The sequence below is a fragment of the Bicyclus anynana genome, chromosome 12, assembly GCF_947172395.1.
Source record: "Bicyclus anynana chromosome 12, ilBicAnyn1.1, whole genome shotgun sequence".
In the NCBI taxonomy this organism is placed as follows: domain Eukaryota; kingdom Metazoa; phylum Arthropoda; class Insecta; order Lepidoptera; family Nymphalidae; genus Bicyclus; species Bicyclus anynana.
In genome coordinates this window covers 935,252-956,932 of record NC_069094.1, presented here as the reverse complement: position 1 = coordinate 956,932, position 21,681 = coordinate 935,252, and the positions used below count along the sequence as shown (strand labels likewise).

At 36.3% G+C, this 21,681-nt stretch overlaps 1 protein-coding gene across 1 annotated transcript; it reads right to left on the bottom strand.

Moving 5' to 3' along the window:
- LOC112050976 (cytoplasmic dynein 1 intermediate chain) lies at positions 1-21,678 on the bottom strand. Its single transcript, XM_052884524.1, has 17 exons — positions 21,518-21,678; positions 20,743-20,873; positions 20,101-20,291; positions 19,464-19,591; positions 16,484-16,516; positions 14,499-14,519; positions 13,542-13,589; positions 8,994-9,164; positions 8,330-8,486; positions 7,682-7,936; positions 7,353-7,470; positions 6,421-6,652; positions 5,263-5,423; positions 4,245-4,385; positions 3,036-3,161; positions 2,227-2,375; positions 1-1,115 (listed from the first exon to the last, which is right to left on the bottom strand). Exons 2-17 carry the CDS (start codon positions 20,863-20,865, stop codon positions 1,112-1,114), a joined length of 2,058 nt encoding a protein of 685 aa, XP_052740484.1. The 5' UTR covers positions 20,866-20,873; positions 21,518-21,678; the 3' UTR covers positions 1-1,111.
- Positions 21,679-21,681: the final 3 nt, after the last annotated feature.

The window sequence follows — 21,681 nt, the reverse complement described above, 5'->3', positions numbered from 1 at the left end:
TTAATAAGCAATGTAATTTTATTTATATATCAACTGTTACTAGGTGTTTAATAAATACAACTTCAAGATAATACTTAATTTACATGAGTAACACATATTTTAACAATAATTACATCTCCATAGTAAAATCTAATATTATTAGGGAATTTCAAGTACACATCAAAAATTGTGGATTTGTGAAACAATCATTTTATTTCCATCAAGTATGATGCCATTTTAGATGGTTTCAACCTAACATCAGGTGAGGTCATTTTCGAGCAGTTGTGGAATGAACAAACAATCAATATGAGATAATATTTTAAACATTCAAAATGATAGTTTCACTTCCAATTCTGACTTTTGATATGTATTTATAATTTGAAAATTTTATCATTATAAAAAATATTAAATACCTAAAGGGCTGCCTTAAGAAATAATTTCTAAAAATTATAAGTACTTTCATGCTTTTCTTTGATTGCACATACTTGTAGTTTGGTATGAAATAATGAATTTGTGCTGGTTTATTTAACTATTGAATTATTAAGCAATATTATAAATGTGTTTAAAGATCATTGACGACTTAAACCGTGGCACAGGTATACATTAGAACAATATACATTACAACTTTGTAGGTAACCAAGCCATATTCATTATTAAGTCAAGTAAAATTATGGTTTATTAACACTATAGCTTGGCAACTTCGTTCGTAACACTCCCGATGTTGCGCGCGGGGCGAAGTCGTGTAGCGACGAATGAAAAACTGACTGATGCACGCACGATTTCACACCCGCGCAGCCTTTCCGCCAGTCGCCCGCATATCATGGGAGTGTTATCAACAAACCAGACTATAGCTTTAATTCAGTAGTGTGGACTGTTGTTCATATATTCCAGGCCTTAATTTATAGGAATGAATTTGTTTTACTTTGAAAGCTTTTAAGGATAGATAGTCTTTTACAAAATCGAAAAGGATCTAAGTAAAACTTTCTGAAATGCAACATCAAGGATCTAAATGTTATATTTCATAATATGTTTTTATATAGGTATATTTGTCCCGCACCATTACTTCAGTCACATCTGAGTCCAGCCTTTCCTGTTACAACTTCCAAGCGCAACGAACATCCCAATGCAGCAGTTATCTGAAAAATTAAAAAAAAATCAATAGTAGTCTATTGTACATCTTTATTATATGTGTCTGTTTGTCGCCGATAGCTTATACTATGACCCAATGGGGTGAAGTTGCCATGGCATTCAAATAGTAACACTTTCACGCAAAAACTACTGAACCAATTCGAAATTGAGATAGATTATACTCTAGATTAGTGGAAAATCGAGTAACCTCCAAGTGTACAGTGTTGGATGTCTTTAGACAAGTTTAGCAGAGATGATGCCACCTAATGGCTAATAATATATTTATGTGCTTTAGGCTACGTGTGACTGTGATCCGACACATCTTTAAAGGAAGTCGCGGGGCACGTAGTGGCTGAGATCCTTCGGAATATTCGCCGGCGGATTCGTAGTTATGATTATTCGCCAGTAGGTAGTGAGATGGAACTATTGTTACGAGTTTCTCGATTACGGGTGGTATTAACATTCATTATGTTACTGTGGAGGGGTGGTATTTGTACAAAGTTGTTGCAACAGTGATGGTATAAATAAGAGGGCATTTGATGACTTGAGCTCAGTTGTTTGTTAGGCAGCGTGGACACCGTCACGCTGCTAGTCACATTTTATGCAATAATGTTTTATTGTAGTTATTAATAATGTTTTGTGTTTAATTATTGATGTTTTATATATATTAGCGGACGCCCGCGACCTCGTTCGCGTGTAATTCAGTTTTTCAAAAACCCACAGGATTATTCATGGATTTTTCCGGGATAAAAGTGTTAATCCAGAGTTAAATAAATAAATAAGATAAATTTAATTATCTGGGTTCATTTTAAATTTCAGCCAAATAGGTTCAGTAATTGTGGCGTTAAAGAGTAACAAACATCCAAACATAGATCTAAACAAACATCCATCTAAACTTTCGCTTAGTAGGATAGTCGATCATAAATTGTTTTACATATGCATGTAGTGTTAGGCAGGGGAGGTGAGTGTCAATGCATTCTGAAGGGATTGCTTGAACATACACCCAAGGTCACAAGTCCTGGGGCCTGCTCGAGGTGTTTCCTCTACCACAAAATAATGATACAATCACTATCGCTGCTATATGCGGTACCCGTCACGTACTATATGAGGTTTACTCACCTCAGCGGGTTGCTGGCCAGCGAGTTGAGGCTGGTGAGCGAGGTGGCGAGGCTGAGGCGGTCCGTCTCCTCGTCCGCCTGGTTGTTGCGCAGCTCCTGCAGCGTGTACACCAGCTTGCTCCACTCGTCGTGCCGCGGCTGAGCCACATTCTGGAATTCACCACATCCATAAATCATTCCCCTTTTTTACTCATCTTATACGCTGACCACAGACAGTCATGATAATTGAAGTGCGCTGAAGTGCTCGAATTGCGGTGAGACGCGTAGGTGAGACACAAAACACCTTATCTACCTTACCTTATCACCTTAGCGACTCGAAAATTTTACTGATTGCATTTTTGGCATCGGTATCGATTACTGATCACCCCCTGATAGTTATTTTGAAAATATATTTCATGTACAGAATTGACCTCTCTACAGATTTATTATAAGTATAGATTTTCAGCTTCAGTATGGAGACTGGGTTTGACTAAACTAAACTGACCAGAGCTGAGAATCTCTTTTGAGAATTACAGCACTACAAAGTGCGGCAGAGAAGTGTTAAGAGCGGCGGCACACGAGCGATGCGGCGCCGCAACGTTGTTATGTCGCTGCGTTGGACATACTGTTAATAAAGTAATGTTGTGACGCATAGACAAATGAGCGGTGCCGCTCCGACGTCTCAACGCATTCACCCATTCCCGCCTCGTCTCGGTGGTTGCAAGTCCGGTGAGGTGCCGGAGCGCATCGTGAGACATGCCACAGATATTTCACTGTAAGACGACATAGCGACACCGCAACGCATCGAGTGCCCCCACTCTAAGTGTTTACCTCAGCGAGCTCGTAGACCCAGATCTTGCCCGCGTCGTCGCCGGCGGTCACGTGTCCGCCGCTCGGGCTCCACGACACGCGGTTGAACGCCACGCCGGTCTCCGACGTCACCGACGCGATCGGCACCTGCCATCGACACTCATAATGGGGTAGTTGACACTTTTTTAAATGGTCTTAAATTGCACATTATCGTTCTACTAGATTGAAAAAAAAACATGTAAATTTGTTTTTGACAATACAAGCTAAAACGCCTTTCGGCCTATATTTCAACCGTTTCATGGCGTCACTATTACAATACAAACAGAGCGTTTGACAAAATGTTAGTTAACAATTAGTTTAACGTTTAGTACATCAAGTAAAATAGTGACGTCACAAAATGGAGGACAGCGTTTTTGACGTTTGGAAAATTTTAAAAATATACATAATGTAATAAATAAAATAAAAAACATGATAAATTACGTTTTATAAGAAATCCTTAACTTTTATTAATTAATATTGATATATTTCGGACCCTTATTCCATGTACTATGCGAAATTAATATTGTTTATATTAAATTTAATATGAGTTCAACTACCATAAAGCAATTTCATAATTTCATCATCATCAGCTGATGGACGTAAAAAACCAAATTTGAAAAAAAAAACAGTGTGGTCATTATTTGGTAAAAAAATTGAATATTATTTGAATTCAATTCAATAGAAAATGAGACGTCTTCTTATTCTAATAAGGTCGATTTCTAAAAACTCGTTTAGAGTTTATATTTTTTCATCTTCATTCTTTAGCGCGAACAATGTATGTCTTAGCCAAGAATTTCATTTCAAACTACTAAATGCGAATGTTAGTTACTTTATCACGCCTTAAGCCACTACCAGGGAATCGATCGTTATCAACCCATTTTCAGCTGATTGAGAGGGGTTAGGCAAATAGTCCTCACACTGGCTCAATGAGGATTGGCAGACTTCACACATGCAGAGAATTAAGTAAATTCTCTGGTATGGAGCACGTGATATTTAATTTCTTAAAAAGGAGGTACGTGCCCCGGACCTAATTCGAATCCACACCCTCCGGAATCTGAGGCAGAGGACATATCCAGTGGACATCACGGCTCTACCAGGGAATAACATAGGTTCAATTTTATCCCCATATTCCTGTGGGTCAATAATTCTGAAAGTTCTACCAAAAAGTTTCAGTAATATGAATGGGCTTACCTCGGTGTCCCTGTTGAGGTTCCACAGGTCGAGCCGGCCGGCCGCGTCCACGGCGGCGAAGAGCGCGGGGTGCGCGGGCGACCAGCGCACGTCCGCCACGTAGTCGCCGCTGTCCTCGAACGAGTACAGCGCTTTGTTCTCCTGCACGCAAACATAAGTACACGTACAAGTAAGTTACAGTTGATAAACAAACAATGAGGGGATGTTCTTATTGGGGAATACACTCAAAAAGCGAAGTTATCATAGAACATATCTGCTTATAGTTCTTACTGATCGCAGATAAACTTAGATAAGAAAAAAAAGTTGATGAACAGCTCTACAGTTTTATCAAAGCAAGTGAAGGAGGAATGTTAGGGAGACGAAATAGCATTTCATGGATTCATCGTGCGGGTGCTGGGTCCATCGTGTGGTAGAGAGAAAAACCCTGAGCAGATCCCCGGACTTGTGACCGATGGTGTAGGGTTAAGAACGTCGTTGGCAGTTAACTAACACTCCCCTTCTCCGCTCGTGTTGACCTTCCTGTCTAACCAAATTTGGTAAGATCCTACTAGAGCAGCTTTGGATACCCTTTCTAACATGAAACTTGCTGCAGTTCTAGAGAGACCAAGGTCTTCAAACAAGTTATAGAGAGATTTTGCTGGTAATCCTCTCGCACCTACTTCTACGCCGTACAAACCAACCACATACCCATTTGCTAGTTTCGTTGGACTAAACCCGTAACTATTTCTAGTAAAGAAGAAACGCTTATTTAACTTGGGGCTAACTTAACTTGGCTAATGTTTAAAAAATATGGATAACATTTAAGAATATTATACAAGATTAGAGAGAGAGAGAGAGAGAAGAAGGGAGAGAGAAAGAGAGAGAGAAAAGGAGATAAGAAATGAGAGAGAGAGAGAAAGAGAGCGAGAAAGAGATAAGCAAGAGAGAGAGAGAGCGAGAAAGAGATAAGCAAGAGAGAGACAGAGATAAGGAGAGAGAGAGAGATAAGGAGAGAGAGAGAGAGATAGAGTAGTCTCACCTTTAAGCTCCACAACTTGACGCTCCAGTCGACGGAGGCGGAGAGGTAGAGATGCGACAGGTCGAGCGCGGCGGGCGCGGCGTGGCACGCCACGGCCGTGACGGGCCCCGCGTGCGCCTCCACGCTCTCCGACACGCCCGCGCGCTGCCCGTGACGGCAGCCTGCCATACCACGCGTTAGCTGGTGAACTTCATGACCACACTTCCACTATTCTTGGAACAAAGTTCTTATACGCGACTTGCGACAGACTGAACTGACAGAAATGGTCCCATAACGCAAAAGAGTAAAACAAAGTAAGTATTTTATTGCGTTAACTACTCTGAACTCGTAAATAGCTTCCAATATTGTATAGCTTGGCAAATTCGCGCGGGGCATCGCTACTCCGTGCAGACCATCAGGAGTTGGTTGCCAAGCTATAGAAGCCTCAGTGACGAATGACCTGCCCACTGCCACTTCAGCTTGCTGTAAATTAGTTCTATTTCCTCTTTACAAACGAACTTGTTTCCTTAAACCTACCTTGAATTTGTGTTAGGAAGGATATATTTGTTAAAGACTAATGTCTTCCATAGCGGTATCGACAATTTAAAGTCGACGTAATTTTCTTAATAATGCCCAATCTAGTCGAATTATTCTGTCATTATTTTGTCCAAATAAGCTACTATTCCTCTTGTTGAAGTTCTTCAGTCGGTGGTGCTCCAGGGTCTGCAGGGCGCCGCTCTAGCGACGACTCACCGGTGTAGATGTTGCCGTCCTCGCTGCCCAGCACGAAGTTGTTGACGTCGGCGTGCGGGAAGGCCATGCAGGTGACGGCCACGGCCTTGTTCTGGCGGTGGTGCTCCAGGGTCTGCAGGGCGCCGCTCTAGCGACGACTCACCGGTGTAGATGTTGTCGTCCTCGCTGCCCAGCACGAAGTTGTTGACGTCGGCGTGCGGGAAGGCCATGCAGGTGACGGCCACGGCCTTCTTCTGGCGGTGGTGCTCCAGGGTCTGCAGGGCGCCGCTCTAGCGACGACTCACCGGTGTAGATGTTGTCGTCCTCGCTGCCCAGCACGAAGTTGTTGACGTCGGCGTGCGGGAAGGCCATGCAGGTGACGGCCACGGCCTTGTTCTGGCGGTGGTGCTCCAGGGTCTGCAGGGCGCCGCTCTAGCGACGACTCACCGGTGTAGATGTTGCCGTCCTCGCTGCCCAGCACGAAGTTGTTGACGTCGGCGTGCGGGAAGGCCATGCAGGTGACGGCCACGGCCTTGTTCTGGCGGTGGTGCAGCTCCAGCGTCTCCTGCGGCTGCGAGAGCATGTCCAGCGACCACGAGCACATGCGCCCGTCCGTCGACACGGAGATCAGGTTGTGCGCGTTCTGGCTGCCGACCACTGACAGGCAGTACACTGGGTGCTGCCGAAGGGAAAATACAACTTTTAATACAAGTTGATCATCATAATAAGTCATTGATAGCCCAGTGGATATGACCTTTGCCTTCAATTGTGGAGGGCATAGGTTCGAATCATGCGCCTCCAACTTTTCAGTTGTGTGCATTTTAAGAAATTAAATATCACGTGTCTCAAACGGTGAAGGAAAAAACATCGTGAGGAAACCTGCATACCAGAGAAGATTTTCAATTCTCTGCGTGTGTGAAGTCTGCTAATCCGCATTGGGCCAGCGTGTTGGACTATTGTCCTAAGCCCTCTCATTCTGAGAGACTCGTGCTTAGCAGTGAGCCGAAAATGGGTTGATATGATGATCATCATACTAAGATGTGAGATGCTGTGTCACTTGTACAGTGCGATCTTTTGTCATTCACATTATTCTAAAGTGTAATTTTTGACAGGTTCATTTAGTTGCTGTCTATTCGCTTGTCCCTATTTATGTGATGGTTTCTTGTTATTTATTTAGAAAATGATCCCAAAATTACAAAAATCTGGAGTATATTGCTGAACTGCCAAAAAATGTCTCATTGTGAATTGAATTAGTTGTATCAGTCTCTAGTTTGTGGGACTATTTGATTAATTATAGATCAAGGACTCTTGTAGCTAAATTGCATGCTTTATAACTCGCAGTACGTACAAAACTTGCTAGGATAGCAGAGGTAACTCACAGTATGCGCTAGAGAAGAGAGCGGCGTGCGCTGTATGGGCGTGCGCTTCTGCACACGGTTGTCCCACAGCACGATCTGGCCCGAGTAGGTGCCGCCCAGGATTAGGTTCGGGTGGAATCTGAAAATGGTGCGAATATCAACAGATAGGTTAAATAATATGTTCCACAACAGACAAACCCATCAAAAAATAGCTCCAGATGGGAAAAATTGCGTATAATGGGATAACGATGACGAATAAATAAAATAACTTGTAGGGAGTCAAGAAGGCCTTTCACTATTAAATCAATCCAACAACGACATTTGCCATATGATAGATCAGTGTCACTTACCTGGCGAAAGTGGCACTCATTACGGGCGACTGGCAGTGGAAGATGTCTTCCGGCGTGGACTTCTTGAACTTGGTGTTCCACACCAGGCACACGCCGTCCGGGTCGTGCGGCGCGTCGTCGCTGTTGTGGTACGCGGCCAGCATCAGCTCGGGGTGCGCGCTGGACCAGTCCAGGCACGTGACGCAGCGCCCGCGCGACCAGCGCTCGTCGTAGAACGTGCGCACCAGCGACAGGCGCGCGTCAGACTTGTCGTCCCTGCAATTTGTGCACCAAGTGAAGGTAGACATAACAGAACTGGTGTTATGAGTAGATAGAGTAATTAATTTGTAGCATTGCGATCGGTTGTATCCTTAGCTGCTTTTGTGCGTGACTATCGCGTCCCAGGCATGACGTTCGGACGTATGCTTTCTGCCAATCTATTTACAATTTAAGGAGGGGCCTGGGACTGGTGCCAGTGACTAAATAGTTGCGGAGTAAAATGTTTAGACCTACAATGCGGCTGTCAAAGGGTTAAGAGTTATGTGTTCGATTGTCATAAAGGGAGGATTTCATTCGAGACTCGATGATGAGTCGTTGGAAGGATGCAACGATTGTCTTATTTAAAGACTCCTGATCTTTTGCTTGTTGCCGTATGATTGTTATACTAACTGAGCGTTCTCGTTGTCTCCGCCGCCCGTGTAGTCGGTGTAGATGTCGACGGACTCGGCCAGCGCGCGCTCGATGACGCGGCCGGCGCGGCTCATGAACTTCTGGAACTCCGCCGACAGCAGGATCGTCTGCTTCTCATCGTTGCTCAGCTCGCGGACTGCGCGACAGACGAGTTTTCAGAACAAGTGCAGGGGATTTTGTGGGAATGCTCATGTCTTGACTTAATAAAATTTTTAGGGCCGGTTTAACCACCGTTTGATGTGCGATAGATTATTTATATGTTTTGTCTTTTTTACATGAAGTAGGAAAATGATTTCAATTCAACTTTACCTACAGCCATTTTATAAGTGCTGTAAAGTAAGTTCTGGGGAGTTTTCTAAGGTGATTATTGTTAACAATTAGGGGATTTTACTCATACACTGACGACAAAATATTTGATTTGTTCAAGACATTAACGAAATTGCGTAAACCAATAACGCAGGTCTTTTTCAATTTTACTTTATATCAAGAGTGCTGTTTAGAATTTGCTACAACGAATTTTACTTAGATTAAATGGATTAGTGCACATTATTTTTTAAACGTCAAGTAATGTATAGATTGCCCGAACTGACTCAGGAAATCCATCGAATTTTGGAGTGAAACTTTTTTTAAGTAGTCAACTTACTTTTCTTCTCCTTCTCCTCCTCTTTCTTCTCTTGCGGCGCGGCGGTGACCGCGGGCTGCACCTCCTTGACCGTGGGCAGGCCGTGCGGCAGGATGCCCGGCGGCAGCTTCCCGTGGAACGCGGCCTCCTCGTCCTCGCCTTGCCGAGCGCCGTCCCCGTCGAATGTAAGCACTGGACGGTGAATAAGAATGGCCCTTGCGCCAGCGGCGGGAGGTGTGCGGCGTACGACTGACTTTATTATGCGACCCAGTAATATAAGTTTCTATCCAAAACTACTTCCTCTTGCTACTATGTAATACTTTAGTTACTTAATGATATTTTTCTTTTTTTTTTTAATTATTTTTTCTTGGTCAATAATAATTTATGAACCCCTTCAAAAACTATTTCAAGTTGTGGATCTCTCTATTTGAGACGAAGGTCTGTTGCTGCTCAAAGGGGCGTAGTATAAAGACTATCAGAGTGGAGCCCGATATTGCGCTGATTCTTTGGAAGACGATCAGCTGCGGATCAACAATGAACAACAGTATAAGAACCTTTAAAATGCCTTCCCTATTTCAAGCAGTTGATCTCTATTTGAGACGAAGGTCTGTAGATTATCTAAGGGACTGAAGCAGCATTTCTGAGGGGATTTGAGCGAGGACATAAGCTATGCCAGAATAAAGCCCGAGGGCTAGATCAAAAAGGGAGGTATTTAAGAAATCTTGAATGAGTTGAGATTTCCGACCTTATTGAAAATTCAACTGAGGAAACTTGATGCATTACTGTATTATTTATTTTTGAAAAACATGACTGAAACCAATAGTCTAATAGAGTGATTCTCAAGAATTACCTAAGGATTTCTACGTTGGTTGGGTTTTTTAGTTTAACCAATAATTCACTGTTCTTCTAAAATCTTTTAAGGTATATCAAATTACTAAAGCCGGTCGTACCCTTGTTCTTGATTCCATGAAGTTAAATGTCTTACAATAACTAAATACATAATAATATAAACGGAAATAATTAAAATGACCATATGACACGTCAAATAGTGAAAATCTAAAAACCAACTTCATGAAATCACTGCATGTTACGTGATTTACGTGTGTGAAAGGAAATATGTGTACAATTGCACTAGTTGTTGATACTACCAGCGAAAGGGTTACTGTTGGTTTTCCAAACGTTTAAGATGATAACAAAAACATGCACGATGATTTTAAGCGAATATCTCAAAATGTGATGGCTTACAACACGATAAGAACTTAGTAAACTCTGTATATCAACTGTGTGACTAAAAGTAGTAAGTGAAACAAATAACGAAGCCGATACGAGCATAAACATTGGGTCGGTAAATCTACAATTTTACTTGAATTTTATGGACAATAGTTGTACATTTCTAAAAATACGGTCAAGATCCAATATACAATACAGGGTGCTGGGGAGTATTTCCCATAACTCTGGGGTTATATTCTTTCCGAAAATCAATTAAAAATGTTTAAGGAACATGAGTTCTAAAATTAATAGTTTTGGGGTAAATAATATTTCTTTTAATAGATCTTAAAAATGTCCCTTAAATGCATCCTTATAATTATGACGTAGCTAAGTTTTACGCATTTTAAAATGCAAAGATAAAAGGCGTGTGTTATATGGATAGTCGGAATTATTTGAATTATAAAACTTTGTATGAAAGGATAACAAGTTTTTATTTTTCAGTTAAAAAAATATTATTTATGCAGTTCGGCTTCTATAAGTGGACTAGTCAACGCCTTGAAGTTATGGAAAATACTCCCGAGCACTCTGTATATTTAAAAAGGACTTATTGAGAACAGTATTAATTTTTGATATTTGTTATTTTTTCTGGCATAGATAGTATTCCGGTAAAATTTATCATCATGCATGTTTTTATTCCGATTATGTTTGTAATAAAAAGCTCACGTTGTACATACATGGATGAGTTAAGTCACTAATTATGTTAATTATAATTTCGAATGGTATGCAAATACAGCCATAGACAAAATATGATTAAATTATTCATCTAACCTTTTATTTAGGCTATTGAAATAGAGTGAATCAAAATTACAATGTCCGGAATTGTGTCTTCCATTTTGTAATATGTCCTGCAATATTTCCGTTGGGTATATTTACAACTTTTTTAGATTTCTTTAACAATGTAATACAAACAATAGATTGAAAATGACTATAAAAGTTTAGTTATATTGAATGAAATTCAAGAATATTGAATATGTCTTAATAATGTCTAATATTGAATAAGCTATCTGTATAATATTATATTGAATAGTTAGTGTAGTTAATACTTTTTAATTTTCTATGCTATGAAATAATGACTGTAATATTTATTTAAAATAAATAACAATTTGACAGCATTAATTTAAAATTATGTCAGGACATAAAATCCACGTGACCTGAACATGACTTATCACATTTTTTTAAGAAAATTCAATTATTTTCTTTTTATTGATTTTGTACAATTATTTGCACCAACTAAGACAAAAATATTTACTAATTAAAACTATTATAACGATAAAAGAAAAGGAAATATAAAATTGAAAATTAATAATAATAAATAATTTTCTTTTGATAATTATTAAAAACTTGAAAACTAAACGGGAAATTGATAACCAATTAAGCTGAATATGGCAAACTTGATGAATTATATTCTGATCTACGGCTAGATTTGTTTTATATTTTTAGGGTTTTTTTATTATGTTAGCACAACGTAAGCATAGTGTCGAGTAGACTACTCTTCGTGAAGTTAATAATGCCTTAAGAAGCTTTGACAAACCCAAATAAATACTCCTTCCTGCTTTCTTGTATTCTTCATATTTAATTTTAATTACTTATAGATACAGTATGATTATTTTTTGACCAGTCATAAAATTATTCGTTTGTTGCAACTTAAAAAAAAATTTATTCATAAAATCTTATATATGTATGTGAAATATTTTAAACTGACGCGGCATCATGTCCACATGTTATGCTGGTGTATTCTCTATGAATGAATACAATGTTTGGTTTCATGTTTCTCTTTTCATAGACACTACAAGCAGAATGTGTGAAAGGGTTGCTAGCTAAAATATTACTGAACATACATAAACAAACGAATTAATGATTACTTTTCGTTTTTGTTATATTCATACTAAGAAAATATTATTTCTTTCTCTTTTGTATCGTATTCAAACATTCTGTATCTATAAGTAAATATTCCTTTCTCTTTTTTCGTAGTGTGAAGTTTTACTATTCAAAAACGTCGTTGTCCATAACACAGTAATATTAAATATAAAAAAAAAAACAAAACTGAATAACTGAATTATGCGCAACTCATAAGACACACACTGTGATTATAATCAGAAGCGATTCGAGTGACAGAAAGCTTTCAAATAAACTAAATTATGCAAAAAAAAAAACTCAAAACTTCCCGAGCTCTCCACTAGAGAGATAATCTTAATATTAAATAAATATATATATATATACGAAAACATAACTATTTAAATAAAATATATGATGACTGTCCGTCATGCATACACACGGTAATTTTCTGTCACATGCAAAAATAATAAAAAAAAAGTTAAAGGCCGATTTTAGCATTTATACAGTAAATGTTATTATACTTTAACACTACAGATAATATAAATAATATAAAAAATTGTCACAGTGTAAACACATACAGATTAAAAAAAAATATAATTGATATTAAAGGTATATTAGCTATTCCATTACAGTAAAATGTAATTAAATTGCAAGATTCCATTCATACGGATCTTCATTTTAGAAATATGAGGCTTAAGCGGACCGGTGCAGAGGATGAATTTCTACTTGTTCTAAGCAAGGTCAACTAAGTGTTATAAGGGATGGATTTCGACAATGTAAAGTCAGGTGAGCCATATTTCTTGTATATATATATATATATATCGCGGCTTCAATCTATAGCCCGAGTCTCTTGGATGTAAATAACTTCTATATTTTTTTTGAATAAGTTGATTTACTCAAAAAACGCTTGGTTTCGTTTAGTTAGTCGTATGGCAGTCTCCATTTTGTTTCTGGCTTGGGACCTATTATGTTGAGGTGTAACATTTACCACAAATGTCCTCTGGGCAGTCTTCGCCGATGATCCTGATTTCTTACGTCACCCAGAAGTGGATATGAACCACCAGGGTGGTTAGGATTGATGTCATTCAGGAACTGTACGTTCTTTTAGCTCGAGACTCGGTAGTTTTTGCGCTCTTTAAACCCGTCGGTGATGCTCCTGCGGTCCCATTAAGGAGCATACAACAAATACTCAATCTCAAGAGTGAACATATATAAGGAATAGCTAATGCACCAAGTCGCAGTGATAGATACAGCAGTATGCGTTTACATGTGACATGATCGGATCTGTACGATGTGCTATGTTAAATGTTTTTGTTAGCGACTATATTCGATACAACAGCGTTACATACATATAAAGGAACAGATATAGTAAAGGGCTAACATGCGAAGTGACAGCGGCACAGGCTCTACCAAGGGCAAGTTTTAGTTCAACGCTTGTCCGAATGGTTCGGAATTGAAACCTACCTGTGAACTCGTCCTCCCACTCTAAACCCGGGTTTAGATTGTACTCGTCTTGAAAAGGGGAGGAAAACAAAACAATGTCAGTATCTTTCGACCATTATAAATAATAATTAGAAAAAAAATATTACAAAAACTTTATACATATAAATTATTATTTTTATTAGCGTAAGTATTTTATAATTTACAGCATGACCCATGAACGCGACACCATTTGATTCAACTGTAAGACTGTAAATTGTAAAAAACTGCAAAATTTAAAGCAATTTAACTTAATTACTTAACAGATTTTCTGGATTTTGTTCTTCAACTATTTTTATAAAAGGCGAGATAACTTTAAGCTTAGAAAAGATCATGTTAAAAATTTTGCGGATGCGGTACCACATACACTCGATGGAAAATTTATTGTTTGCAGAACTAAATCCAGTATTGGAGTGAAACAATCAGTCCTAGAGTTCAAATTAAATGGGTCAATTTGTATCAAGACCTGTGCAGTGTTTGTTAGTCGATTCGAGGGGTAAGTGAGCGTGAGATGACATGGCTACTCCCCATACCAACACCATAACTGTTTATACACATATTATACTTGATAAAACTTAATGTGACAATATTAGCGGCCTCAAAAACTGTTGAAGTCACGTGGAGAACTCTGGAAGGCCACCATTTTTTTCATTTAATATGGTAATGGAACATACAACCACATCACACGACGATGCGTTTACGACCCCTATAAGTGATACCAGATTTCTAGATTTTTAACTGTATAAGTTTCGCTATCGAGTAATCTGGTAAGCCGCACCTATACAATGTTAGTAGGAAACTTCTAGAAGCGTGACAGAAAGGATACGTCTATATGTACATACTGAAGACGACCTAGTTACACCCGACACCAAGTTATTCACCCGAGTGATAGAGATGTAATGTTAGAGAGACATAAAGCAATCAGGAGGAATAATGACTTACCGTAGTAGTCAGTGGCGTGTGCTATAAAGGGACAAAAATTAAAATAATCCGTCAGTTCAATTATGTATAAACATTGTGTACTTAATAAAAAAAAGAGTATTTAGAAAATATCTTGCAATTGTTGAAACTTTATTCACTTTCTTGAAAGTGAAACTTCCGTAAAACTCCAAATAAAAATATATCCAAGTAGAAAGTATACTTTAGTTTCAATTTGTATAAATTTCAATCTACTATATCAGCATTTTACTATAATCTTCACTTTAAAATTACATTAATATTTTTGTACGTTCCAATTTAAGTTTTAAAAAAAGAAACATAGATTTCAAGTAATCAGCTATCGGCAAATTTGACTGATATTAAAATCTATGATATGGGTACAAATTATCAAGAGAATAAAGTTTCCCATGTATAATTATGGATCGATCAAATATATCATTTGCCTTAACTATAAATGGATGTTTAGTGTTCCACCAATGAATATGATATTCACAGTGTTCGTGGAGTTAATACAGTTAGGGGAGCTTTGTCCAGAAAAGCAGATCAAAATGGCTCTATAGCCTAATTTCACATAAATAGGTACCACGTATATATGCGTTTAGCCACGTTTATTGTTTTTGCGTGATTCCTCGACCACGCAGTCAAGGGGGAGCGAGGGAGACAGCAACACGCACGCCTGTCAATGAACGATTAAAGTATAAATGCTTGCCTAAACAACTGCTGCGAATGGTTGAGGATATATCCCGAACTGACTTGACTGGTTGAGGCTATCCAAAAAGCAAAATTAATTACTCCAATTTATCTATGTGAATTTCCCATTCGAATTTTAACGACGTCTTATATATATGTTCGAAAATCAAAAATATAAATGCATTGTTCTTTGGTCGGTCCAACATATACCGCACCGATGTACGAATACTTCAATTTCTTACTTGTAGTTTGTATATTACACCATAATCAACTTTTCCGGACAAACTCTGGCATGCGTTAGTTCCAGTTGACGGTACATGCGACAAACATGACACGCAATGTTCGTACGGTGGAGCACATCGTGTTTGTGGTAACGGATACAATTTCCCCCATTTAATGAATGGATCGCATTCGATTCACATGCATTGTGTATTTATACACATTTGCTTAGTTAACGAAACAACATAAATAGTTTATAAATTATTATTTGAATGTGAAATAATTTTTTTATTTGCGAATACCGTCAATTTGATCTGTTCTTTTTACGCCACACTTTATATTGACTTATTTTAATAATAAATTAAATTCCAAAAAATAAAAAAAATCCAAAGTTTGCTGTGACAATATAGCAAACCAAGGTAATTTATCATCTTGTAGCTCGGAAGGACTAAAATCAATTTGACGGGTTCGATTATGATTTTCCTATATCAATTGACCATTATACTATTTCATGTGTGATGTAAGCACTTTAATACCTAATGAAAAGTACGAATACGACAGTGAAAATCAATATAATGATCGATAAGTATTTGTCACGAAAGTTGGATAGGACAGTTCTTACTTAAGTTGATATGATAGTTCTTACAAAAGTTATTAGGACAGTTCTTACTAATGTTTACAAGGAATTAAATGAGTAAGACATCTATTACTTTTTAATGTGTTTAAATGCAATGTTATTCGCTCGTTAATCCATGGTGTTAAGTTTAATGTGCCAGTACTTTGGTTTATCGATACTAATATTATAAAGAGGAAAGATTTGATTGTTTGTTTGCATTGAATAGGCTCCGAAACTACTGAAACGATTTGAAAAATGCTTTAACTATCCCCAGGTGTTATATTCTATATTTTATACGCATTCCTACCGTAACCGTATTCCTACGGTAACGGGGCGTACACTGGTGCTGGCGTAGGCTATTTATCATGAAATTGGTAATAAATCGTATCCAACTTTCGTGACTCGTTGAGACAGTATAATGGTCAGCATGGTGGTGTGTTAACAAGTGGTGTAATGTTATTACCTTTGCGCGGCCGCCACCAGTCCTCCATGTATCCTGCAAGCGGTGATGCATTGGAAGAGCAGCCTTGTTTATGGTAGCACAAACACAAACATTGCAGCCTAACTCATTACAGTATTTACTTTTGTCGTCATATTCATTATACATTCATTCACAAATAAAAAAAAGTTGAGTTTTTTGTTATTGCTGTCACAAAATGGGATGTGTTATCGGTAGGTGGTAAAATTGCATTTCTCAGTCAGTGTTTACATTTAGAAAGATGTTTATGAGGTGTCATTTAAAAAAGACATGCAATCATTTTAAGAATTTTTAATTAGTGTTTTTTTTTTACTTCGACAAAAATAAAATAAATTCACTGCTCGAGAGTAATTTAATATTGTACGTAAAAGTGTCAAATTTAGATGGACATACATAAAAAATCATATTATTTTTATTTTGTAAAATACTTTTCAATAAATAATATAATAAAAATTATGTACCTAACTATTATAGTAATATAAAATGTAGTAATAAATGAAAATATTGTATTAAATGTGTACATTGCATTACTGTAAAATAAATAAAGTAACATGTATAGTTCTTAATCTCAAATCGTGACAACAATTTACAATACAAGAAGGAATAGTATTAGTTAGTAAAAGTATTATTAAAATAAAAATACATACTCTTTGCCGACATGTTAAGCAAACAAAAAAACAAAACATTGCGTGAGTATCTGTAGTCTAAATTTATATTTCTATGGAACTACTTATTCTTTATTCACTTTAACCAGACTACGATGAAGTCAATAGGATCTCTACCTTTTTAAACGACTTACGACCTTACGACCAAAAAAAGGAGGAGGTAATATATGTTACGTTAAATTATTCTAATATTCTATTCAATTTTGATAAATATGGTATCAATCAACACGTTATTCGATGGAGATCAAATCGAATCATAATATTATTAATAATGTAAACGAATTTTAACAGGTGTAAGTTTTTAAACCTCAATGGTTTTTAGGTATTATCTAAGTATACCTAAGCATTTGGAACCTTTGTGACTTTAATTTAAGCTTTAAATTTATTGCCAACTCAAAACAAACAGTTTCATTGAATAAAACTATTTCATTATATTTCTATGCATTATTCTAAATAATAAATGCCTGTATGATTTTATGACTAACTATCATAACTATCTGATAAATGAAAATAAAGTCAGACTACCGACAAGGCCGGAACAAAAAACGACGTGAGAAAAGTAAATACTGCTTTCGTAACTACAGATGTCGTTGGTTATCACAGAGGCGGTCCAATTTGCAAATACACTCATTTATAAAAACTAAGATGAGTAAATAATATATGAAACTAAAACTTTAAAACAGTTTTCAAACAACTGAATTAAAATGTATATGGTAATGAATGCAAACCTGAAATCATCTATAGATTTTTCATACAGTGAATAATTAAATAACAATATGTTTGATAAAGAAATTTTTATTCTTTATATGTATTACTTTTGTGGCTAATAATAAAAATCAAGTAATTTAATTTCAGGTTTATTTTCAGTAATTAAATTTGTCAAAAAAGTTCAGCCCATTTCTATAATTCATAATTTTCAAAATTTTGGTTTTTAATTAGTTTTAAATTACAGCCCATTTCTTCAATTCTTAATTTTTATAATTTTGGTTTTTAATTACAGCCCATTTCTACAATTCTTAATTTTTATAATTTTGGTTTTTAATTAGTTTTAAATTACAGCCCATTTCTACAATTCTTAATTTTTATAATTTTGATTTTTAATTAGTTTCCAATAAAATAAACTATTAGAATTAGAATTATTAGAAGGAAATTAGTTTATTTTTACAAATATTTAGATAAATAAAATTTTCAGACCCCAGCAAAATAAATAACAGAAAACAAAAATAATAGCTATATATTTAGAGATATTTTTTGTGTAAAATTTTTAATTTCAATATTTGAAAGGTTTGCAGTCAAATACTTTCTATTACATAAAATAATATGAAATTTGCTCTATTATTACATTTTCTACATGATATTTCCATGGTATTACCGATTTTTGTACTTTTATCAAACATTCAATATTTGCAAACGACCATGTTAAGACCATCACCAAATAGACATCACAGTTAAATCTTTATTAATATATTAATGTATATTTTAAAACACAAATTCTCAAATTGTGTTAAATCATAACTCAAACAATAAAACAAAATAAGAGGTTTAAAAAATAGAATTTGAGAATTTGCAAGCCATCTTGGAGTCAAAATGTTTTGACTTTCAAGGGCATAAACACATTCCACATAAAAAACCACAACATAAAAAAAAATCCATTCTGCATTGCATAACATGGTTAATATATTAATCCAAACAAATTAATAATGCAACACAGAATTCAAACCCAAATTGAATATTTATTATTTACATATTCAACAAAAAACAAAGTAATTTTAAAATTAAAAATAAAATCCCAAATCTGATGTTTAAGGGAATTTTTTGACAATATTGACGACCCAAAAATATAGTAAGAATTAAATTTATAATTTCAAGTGATAATTTTTTTATATAAAAAGTTTTAAAAATTAAAATGTTAAGTAAGTATTAATTACTAGTTACATACATATAATACCTTAATCACAACAACATGATTACACACTCAGTTATATTAATTGAACTTGTTACAAATACAATATTCCATTATATACTCAGAGGCCCAATTACCCGCCCACTTCAATATACTCACAACATATTAAAGTGGGTGGATAATTATGCCTCTGAGTACCTATGTTAATATTAATTTGATAAAGAAACATGTATGGTGTTAGATGTATGTTTCCAGTATAAAAACTCTTAGGTAAATAAAACAGACCAGATTTTAATGTGAATTAAAACTGTTAAGCTATTAATGTTGTTTTTATTAGAAATCAAAAAAGTAAAGCAAATAAAAAGGGAGTGAACAGTAAAACAGAGTGATAACATACCATCTCGGAGTTCTGTGACCCCGGAAGCAGTTGTTTGGGTCTGCTTGGCATATGTGACATTCTCCTTCGGTGGTATGTCAGTGGATTGCACAGAAACAACTTGCAGTTGCAGTGGTTTCTTTGGACCTCTGGAAAGTTATTTTGGGTAATTGAGCCTATAGTTTTAAGTTATAATCATATACATATTAAACATCAATTTACTTCATAGTTAAGTGAACTTAAAACAGAGCCATTAGTGATCTATAATAATATAAAGTTAAGATAAGAGTTTGTTTGTTTGTTTGTTTGTTTTGTTGAATGCGCTAATCTCAAGAACTACATGTCTGATTTGAAAAATTCTTTCAGTGTTAGATAGCCCATTTATTGAGGAATTTATATTCTATACAATAATATATATAAGCTGAAGAGTTTGTTTGATTGAATGCACTAATCCTGTGATGGAATCCCTGAAATGGGAAATAAAAACACAATTGTGGAACAACACCAGACATCACAATATTGTGGGTCACATCTGTGGCACCCCTGTTAACGGCCTGTAGTCTCATGTAGTACTGACACCATTGAGAGGGGTTTTTGCCCCAAATACTGTCCCAAGAACCCATGCCAATGAACCAGAGAAAAATAACTTTTATATTACCCATGCGGAGGTAGGCTGGACTTGTCAGTGTGTGGAAGGCTAGCATCAGGCGAAGCAGTCTGCGGCGGTGTCAACGACGTCATGGATGATAGCGAGGACAGCACATCCTTCACCGGCGCCACGCCCAGAGACGAGAGCATCTCATCCAGGTCGCGGCGGCTGTCCAGACTTGATGCGGTGGATGCACGTTGCTAAACAAGAAATATTTATAACAAGGTCCTTAATTTTAGATTTTTAAATTTCTTCATTATTCTCTATAACAGTGGTCATTATAATGGTGGTTAATAACCTTATATTGATAATTTAAAACTGACAGTAATGACCACAAGCATCTACCACATATTTGCAATTTACTTACATACTTTACAAATTGGTAAGTAATAATTATGATTAAGACTATGACCCAAAAAGTGTGCACACTTAGATGTTAGAGACTAATTATTAGAATCATCACAATAAGCATCAATAGCTCAACGATAAGAGCGGTTGGATTCACCGAGGGGTGGTGGTTCGATACCCACCCTATTGGTCTATTGTCATATACCCACTCCTAGCACAGTCTTTCCCGACTATTTGGAGGGGAATGGAAATATTGGTCATATTATAAAGAAATATGGCAAATATACTTAAAAAAAATCTCACCAAAGCTTCATCAGCATCTTTTTGCTCTTTCTCTCGTCTGCGTCTATCCTTCTCTTCCCGCAATGCTTGGAGTTTTGCTTTCTTGCGCTCCAGCTCTGCCTTGCGGTCTGACATACTAGACATTTTTGCTTCTGTAAAAATTCCAAGAAGCCAAAATCAAAGTTAAAATTAATTTATTTCAGTCAGGCTTAGTTTACAAAATTTTTGAAGACAATGATTATCTCAAAAAAGAAGAAAACAAAACAAACTACTCAAAGGTCAAGGCAATTGATAGTTATTAAAGTTTTTAATCCATTTAATTAATTTAAGTTACTTAAATATTAATATTTATTTACAATTTTATGTGAATACTATCGAAACAAACAAGTATTAAGGCAAACGTTTTTAAGAAATGTAAAAGATAATTTAGTTTAAAAACATAGCACTTAATTGGGTAAAGATATATCTTCTTGTTGCTTGATCACTAGACCGGCGCAACTGTCTTTTATATTGATTTTATGTATCACGTAGACGACAGACGTTCCTATTGTAATGGCCAATGGCCATGTCTGTCGGAGTTCATTTGCATCATCAGTTATGACTCATTAAACGACCCACAATAACTATACATCTAATTCTAGGGTTTAGGATATGATCTAAACATTTTTTTTATATTAAATAGGTTGAAAAACAGCCAAATAAACGTGGCACTAATAAAATATTGATTGGATGTAGGTAACGGGAAAGTTGCGGCATTTCATAGACGAAAATAAACGAATTCAAATGTATTACATACATGTTTGATGTACTTAAACACTATTCATGTAGCAATTTATTAGTTTATTTCCTTATTTACTTTAATTTAACTCAAATATCACCGTAAATATCTTCAAAAAAGACAAAATACTCAAAGAATCCACCACCATCGCAAGTACATGTTTGACAATAATTTAGGTGTGT